At 46.0% G+C, this 7,526-nt stretch overlaps 1 protein-coding gene across 1 annotated transcript in view; it reads right to left on the bottom strand.

The window, feature by feature from the left end:
* Positions 1–826: 826 nt before the first annotated feature.
* The window catches only part of cass4 (Cas scaffold protein family member 4), a 15,298-nt gene continuing 8,598 nt past the window's right edge, over positions 827–7,526 (bottom strand). The window contains exons 2-7 of the mRNA XM_042090371.1: positions 6,789–7,223; positions 5,539–5,616; positions 5,172–5,279; positions 3,462–4,787; positions 3,211–3,285; positions 827–2,677 (exon numbers count right to left, since the gene is read on the bottom strand). Coding sequence (XP_041946305.1) covers positions 2,144–2,677; positions 3,211–3,285; positions 3,462–4,787; positions 5,172–5,279; positions 5,539–5,616; positions 6,789–7,223 — 2,556 coding nt within the window. The 3' untranslated portion in view covers positions 827–2,143. The remainder of the gene's footprint in view (positions 2,678–3,210; positions 3,286–3,461; positions 4,788–5,171; positions 5,280–5,538; positions 5,617–6,788; positions 7,224–7,526) is intronic.

Below are 7,526 nucleotides of genomic sequence, written 5' to 3'. Positions count from 1 at the left end.
AGCCTAAACAGTTTCCGACATTACCCCAAAAGAGGGCGCTAACGTATCATTTAAGGTACAGCCTATGATATGAAGTCCTTTGGTCCTTGACCTGCGACTATAAATATAACCTTTTATTTAATCAAACATTTGGCTAACGTATTCACTAAGACAGTGTTTTTCAACCTTTTTTGTGGCACGGCACACTTTTGACACTTAAAATGTCCCACGGCACACTAACATCTTGTGTGAAGAAAAAATAAACATACCATAGCCTAACATTTCAAATAATACACAGATATGGCCTTATTATGGCTTCTATGCAAGACCTGCTCAATAAAACAAGCGCCCTCTGTTTCATTTGTAGGTGACTTTATCTAATTTAATTGTTGTTATGAACTGGATATGTGATGATTCTGTGAATACTGGATATGGGGCCCCTGTTGTATACAACAGACATTGCACTGCATACCACAAATAGTGCAATCATATAATCAATGAGAGGATGTGGTTATAAATTCTTTGATGCAACAGTTGCTTTTCTGAACCAGTGAGTGACATTTGGGTAATTTTCTGCGGCACACCTGATGATCTTTCACGGCACACTAGTGTGCCCCGGCACAGTGGTTGAAAAACACTGCGCTAAGGGGTTTATTAAAAACCTTGCAACTTTGTTCACCTCTACTTAGAATGATTTGGGCTGTCTAGTTTTAAACTCCAGGCTTTAGAGACTTTCAGGCTATTTAGGCCTTCTACATCTAACATTTGTGAGCTCACACTGTAGACAACATCAATTTCCTTGGCCCAATTGAGGTGGGCTATGGTGACCAAATGCAGAATACATCTATTTCCATAAATGAAACTTTTATTAAAAATGTTATATGATAAGAAAACACACAGCGAAACTAACATGGAGACTGAATAAACAATAACAAATAACATAATAAAGGTTTCTTTACACTGACTAATACGTCTATATGCCACTATAATGAAACTATAATGAATATGTACACACAGCCGAATATCAATCATATAAAATAAACGGAACACATTCACCTCCTCAGACAACACCAACTCCCAATGTACAAAAATAATTACACTTGCATTTATCAACAATATAGGTATATTGTTTCTATATTAACCTTAAGATTTGGCTCAAAAACAAAAGTGCAAAAAATTTGTTGATGACCATGACACCGCTAAAACTGACTGCTAGAAGACTGTTAAAATGGACATTTCCTAAGGAAGCAAAAAAACAGATAAGGCTTCTCACAAAACTGGTGGTGGTGTAAGGGCAGATTCTGACATCTTCAAATAAGATAAGTAGAGTGTTACTTCAGCTCTTCAGGACTTTTCACCTAAATGGAGGGTTTAATATTGCAATGTATATTGTAATGAAAGAATACCTGTATCAGGCTCATGGTGTCACATAGTCTGTATTTTGTCATATGAAATGCGAGGAGCTTCACAGGACTCAGAAATTTGGATGGAATGTCTTTTTAGTTTATGCAATGATAAACCTTTAAGATTTCAAACCTTAGGGAAGACTTTTCATATTATTTTTAGTAACAGTGACCAAATAAAAAAAAACAATAACTTCTCTTAGGCTCTTCCATATACACGAATTGTACAAACTAATAAGACCTAAAAAAATACTTAACAATACTACCAGTACTTAATATAAATTGTAATTACTAATTCCATAAAAGTTATGAATTGCTCAAGATCTAAATACATCAAGTGAAATGTATTTTGGCACAAATAAATTGCTTCAAATTTGAAACAATAATGATTCAGCAGATATGACCAAAATTGCCATGATATTTCACGTCCATTTCATGATCAAACAAGCTAATGGGTGACAGATGTCTGTCTTGGGATTTTATGAAAATGATAGCAGTCTGCCTGTAGAGTTCCAGTGCTAGCTACGCACTCAAATGCAGGACAAAAAAAATCTAATTGTCCAAATAGTTGCTATACAATGGAAAAGGTGTGGAAAATGGCCCAGTCTGAGTTGTACTTGTACATCACAAAAATGTACTTCTGATTTCTGGATGTGAAAATAAAATCACCTGTAACTTTTTTTCATTTTAATGTCTCAATGTTTTCAGATATTTAAAAGTGTCATGGTGCTGTCCATCACTAAAACCAGGAGCATGTTACTTCAGACCTCCAGTGACTGCCGGAACTGCATTGCCCGCTGGGCCAGCTCCTTGGCAAAAGTCTGAGCCTCCTGGAGCGCCAGCTGGTCAGGGAAGTGCAAGGCGGCCTTCTTGGTGGCCACCGCTAGCTGCTTCAGGAGGGCGCACAGGTGGTTGCTCCTGTGCAGCAGGTCACTCCTGCTGTTGCTGCTGGCGCTGGTGCTGTTGTTGGTGGTGGTATACCAATTGCTGGCGGCGCAGGTGGTGTTGTTGTTCCCACTGCCGTCTTTGTGGGCCTCGTTGCACAGCGTGTTGACCAGCTTCTGGCCCACCATGATCACCAGCTTGCTGTGGGAGATGAAGGCTTCAGGGGGCTGGCCAGCCAGGATGCTGCTCACAAACTCGTTGATGGCCCGCTGTAGCGCGCCGAAGTACAGACGGCAGTGTTCCGAGAGCACCGACTGCGAGGGCTGTCTGAGGAGCGGTTTGGGTGCCGTGGGGGGCGGGGGGGGAGCCCTCTCATTCTGAGAGCTTGAAGAGGAAGACGAAGAGCACGCCTGTGAAGGAGGAAGAGAGAATGCGAGTGCTTGCGTTAGGGAAGTGTGGAGTGGTGGAGAGGAGGGTGGACGGTAGTAAAGATTTAGAGGAGTGACGAGATGAGATTAGGTACATGTTCCCCTCCTGGAGAAAGCCTCAGATGTTGAACATAAAACAGGATAGGTTGTCTCTAATTAGCGGTTGATCCTAATATCCACAGCCACTTGCACTGTGCTCTTGAGAGTTGAGTTATGGCTCTACAGTCATGAGTGATCATTAAGGAGGAAATGAGTAGCAGTTCATGTTCAGTACTCCTGTTACACAGGTCAAATGTTCGCACACAGGCTTTTAAATTAAAAAGATGGAGTCATGCAGTTACATTTTACTGTTGGTGCATTTAAAAGTGAATTATGGAACTGATTTTCAATTTAATTTATTATGCTTAATCCTGTCCATATAATGTCAGATTCAGATGCCTTTGTTGGGTGACTTTGATTAATTGCATTTATAAGTTTCATAATGCAAAGATTTTGTAAAGGAGATAAATATTTACCTGACTCTTGGGAGTATTTGGAATCTCCTTGGATGTTCTGTCAACCGGTACTTTCTTTTGTTTCTGCTCGAACTTCTAAATGGGAAAAAACAATGTACTCGCTTTAACTTAAAGTTATTTCACTCAAACATTGTCATTAATGAACGGAATTTTTAGATGCCATTTCCCATTATACTCTATGAAGCCATTTAAATGATTAAAAGTCTGCTATCTAACTCTCATAATGAGGAAGAATGAGAAGATCATCATACCTGTAGCTGGACATAATCATTATCATCTTCATCTGGGTCTGCCACCTGCTTACTCTTGCCCTTGTCTTTTTTCAGATCTGGCAGCGCTGTGTTTTTTTGTGGCGATTCCGGCTCCTTCTGCACCAGTCGGAACAGAAGCTTTCCATTGGCATTGAGGATGGACACAAGGCGTTTGATGTCCTCAGGCATCGTGCGCGCCACCATGACGAACCGCTCCAGCTGGTCGGGGGTCTGCGCCTGACCTGGGTCCTGTGCCAGAATGTCCAGTTTCCAGCCCACCTTGTCCAGGGCCTCCACAGCCTGCTGCAGAATGAGCCCCGAGTCCTCCACAATGGAGAGCTGCTTGAGCAGCCGCGCCTGGAGGTTGGCGTCAGTAAGGCGCCGCGCATTGCCCCGCACGTCCGACGCAAAGTTGAGGAAGTGTGTGACGGAGCTGGCGATGGCCTCGGCGGCGGCACGCACGGCCGGCAGGTGCTCGGCCAGGTGCTCGCGGCAGCGCCAGCGGCTGCTGACGAACAGCATGAGCCGTGGCACGTCACGGCAAACCTCGTCCTGCAGCCCGGCCAGCCGCCGGCATACCTCGTCCTGTGCCAGCGTTACCTCGCGCAGCAGCTCCGGTGACGACGAGGAGCTGAGGGCCAGGGAGTCACACGAGCTGGTGGACGAGCTGGAGGCCGTGGAGGAGGTGGACGCCGTGCTGATTCGCTGGCTGTCGGTGGTGGACGAGCGGGATGTGCGGCTGCCAGGCCTGTGCTCCCCCCTGCTCCCATCCTCCTCCAGCAGGGACATGAGGCCCAGTCGGCCGCGGGGCAGGCGACCGCGCGGGTGGTCGTACGTAGGGCCGCAGTTCGCCCGGCACTCCAGCGGCACGTGGCCCCGGGGGGAGAATGGCTCAGCTCGAGAGAGCAGAGACTCCCGTGAAGCCATGGCACCACGGGAAAGCAATGCCTCTTGGGAAACAGGGGCACTCTCAGGCCCCTCTGTCTGCTTTTGTCCCGGGGGGATGTCGTAAATGCCGGTAGGGCTGGTTCCTCCCTCTCCCTGCAGAACATTCGGGCTGGGTTTTGGGATGTCATAGAGGGACGTGTCTGAGCCAGGGCTGGAGCTCTTGGGAGGCCAAACGCGAGCGCTCGCCACTTTGGCTGGCATGGTGCCATAGTTGCCAGATTTCTCTGTGGCTGCCGGCACGTCATAAATCCACTCAGATTTGCGGGGTATTGGCAGAGTGCTGTAGCTGCCTGCCAGTCTGTGTTCGGCATCAATGGTAGCGGGCACAGGGATGTCATAGTTGGGCTCCGGGGATATGGATGGAGGCACAGCGTACACCTACACAAAGCCAGGAAAACCAGGAGACATTTCATTGAAGATCTGTCCCTTCTACAAATTACTGGTTCAGAAATTTAAACTTTACAAACGGATTACCTTTAACTGTATTTTGTGAATTTTATTTGTTGTTATTCCAAATATGAGGGTGCGAAGGGTTTTTAGAACTACTAACTAAGTCTATACTTTTTACAATCGATATGGCATAAACGTAGACACTGCTAAAGCATAATGTGTTGCAGAAATGTGTTCCCTTTTTAATTATGTGTGTTCACACATTTCAAAGCCACAATTGTCAAGAGCTATTGAAAAATTAGCCGCTAGGTTAAATTGTAGAGAGGTGTGATCATATATATATATATATATATATATGGGTGTGATGCATACATTATTTTGGATGCAGCTGTTGCTTATCTTGGTGTCCATGATCTCATAGCGCTTCTCAAGATCAGAGGCCAGAGAAGATTTCCGTGTCCTCAGATTTGGAGCCTGAGTCTGCAGTCAGACATTTGACAATGAGAAGCATTGCAAGCATTACCATCTGCAACTTTGTAAGTACCTTAATTTCTCCTGGACTTCAGTATGAAAATGTGCTGCAGCACTGTGGAAATGTATTGTTAGAGCTGCAGCATTAGCCTACAGGCTATGATGTAGCGTTATAATGCACTTGATTACATGACACAAAACTGATATTGCTTTCCGTGTTATTTACTTGAGTTTCTTAATAGAAATGCAACAAGAGTTATAGACTCACATTGACGAGAGAAGCTTTTCGCACCAGGCTGGGGACATCATACACCTCCGCTGTAGGACTGGGTGCTGTGCTTTTGGCCTGTACACAAACAAGTAAGCAACAACAAATGTTACAAATACCTTTGTTTACCTGGCCAACAAAAAAAACATGTCGTCTGGTCTAGCAGTCAGCTACCTTTTGTTGGATACAGGGATAATGGTTCCTAAATGCCCTCAGTGCCACAAACCCCACAGAAGTGCATGCCTCTGTGCCAATTAACCCAGATCTTTAATTAAAACCATGCCAGCGGTGTTTGCTGGCGGAAGGCTATTGTAAAGAAAAACAGCAATTCCCTGGAGCAGGAGGGGAAATGGCCAACATGTGGGCCGACCAACAACACCCCCCTAAACCCCCTTAACCCCTCCCCCTCCCCAACTTCCACGATATAGCACAGGCGCAGGCATTTGCACAGATGCCCTGTTTTCTCTGGGGTCCTCGGCAGTCCTGGGTGACTGGTTGCAGTTAGCGCGGTGTCTGAAGTCTGTCTCAGCTCCTCTTTTACGGGCTCATAAAAGCCTGCCGCGCTTCATGCCTGTCCTCGCAGAGAGAGAGAGAGAGAGAGAGAGAGAGAGAGAGGCAGAGGCAGAGGCAGAGAGAGGCAGAGAGAGAGGCCCCCAGGCCTCCCATCTGTTTGTGCTTTTAGCCAGCGGGGGCTTCCGAATGCAGTGCAATGCAGCGTTTTAGGCGCGGCCTGCCCTCCCATCAGCCACCACTGCTGCCGAGTCAGAGCTTACTCCATGGAAAGGTAGAGGCCTGGTATTTAAAGCAGACCTACTTCCCATCTTGATGAATTATATTTGCAGGAATGTGTGGTTAATAGGCTATAATGTATCAACCACAATAGGCTATAACGTATCGATCCTTTGGGTCATTTGCACATTTGGCAAATATTTTATCCAAGCAACTCAAGTTCTGCATTTCTTGTTTTGAGTTCACTGTATGTGAACTGTCTAGTTAATCTATGACCTCAGTGCTTTGCTGGCTAAGCTACAGTTTTACTTCACTCTAAAGCTGTACGTAACAGGGTAGATACAGAAACGCCATCTTATTTACAGATATGAAAGACATCAGAGAGTACAGATACAAAAACTTTATCATAGATAAAGTATGAATATATGTGTTGACCAAAGTGTTGACCAAACATTCATGCATTTCAAACCTTTATGTAGAGAGGATGAAATGTACCTGGGATTATTAACAGGGAGGCTTACCTTTGTGGGTGAGCCTATGCCCTCTTGTCTGAGTGGCAAGGGCCCTGGGCTCCAGCAGGCAGGGTGTGGGGCGGAGGAGGGCACCTCATAGATGCGCTCCATGCACTCATACGCAGGGCTGGAGTTACAATTCCTGGGCACCGAGGGCACCTGGTAGATGCTCTGGGGGGCTTGCCTGACTGGGGAGGAGCCCGGCAGGGAGGGCTTGTCTGCCTGACTGGAGGTCTTGGAGTAGAGCGCCTCCGCCTGGGAGGGAGAGAGGACAAGCAGCCGGTTGGCCGGTGCGAGGCCCTGGCGCCCGTGCAGGGAGCACTTCCACCAACCGATGCTGCCCGCCACATTCTGGTCCATCACCGTGAGGATGTCACCCTTCCGGAAGGCCAGCTCATCCGAGCACTCTGCCGTGTTGTCATAGAGGGCTTTGGCGAGGACGTTCTGCAAAAATTCACAACAGTGACAAGTTAATGCTGAATTTAGAATGTAGGCATACCGGTACATTCCATCCTACAAATACCACGTTTCTCACATTCACAAAATAGTACCGGAAAACAAATTGTGTCAAACACAGAAATAGAACCTCTTCTACTGTATATAGATAAACATACAAAAAGAGAACCATAACATTCAACACCAAAGCCTACGTAACATTCCCTACATGGCAGTGGACTGAGGGACATGGCATGTAGTGGATCTAACTTATTTTCTTCATCCTCGAGATTTACTGGATCTGGGAGCCAA

The sequence above is a fragment of the Alosa sapidissima genome, chromosome 4 (assembly GCF_018492685.1).
Source record: "Alosa sapidissima isolate fAloSap1 chromosome 4, fAloSap1.pri, whole genome shotgun sequence".
Classification (NCBI taxonomy): domain Eukaryota; kingdom Metazoa; phylum Chordata; class Actinopteri; order Clupeiformes; family Clupeidae; genus Alosa; species Alosa sapidissima.
Note: the sequence above shows the minus strand (reverse complement) of the source record. Positions and strands in the feature narration are given on the sequence as shown.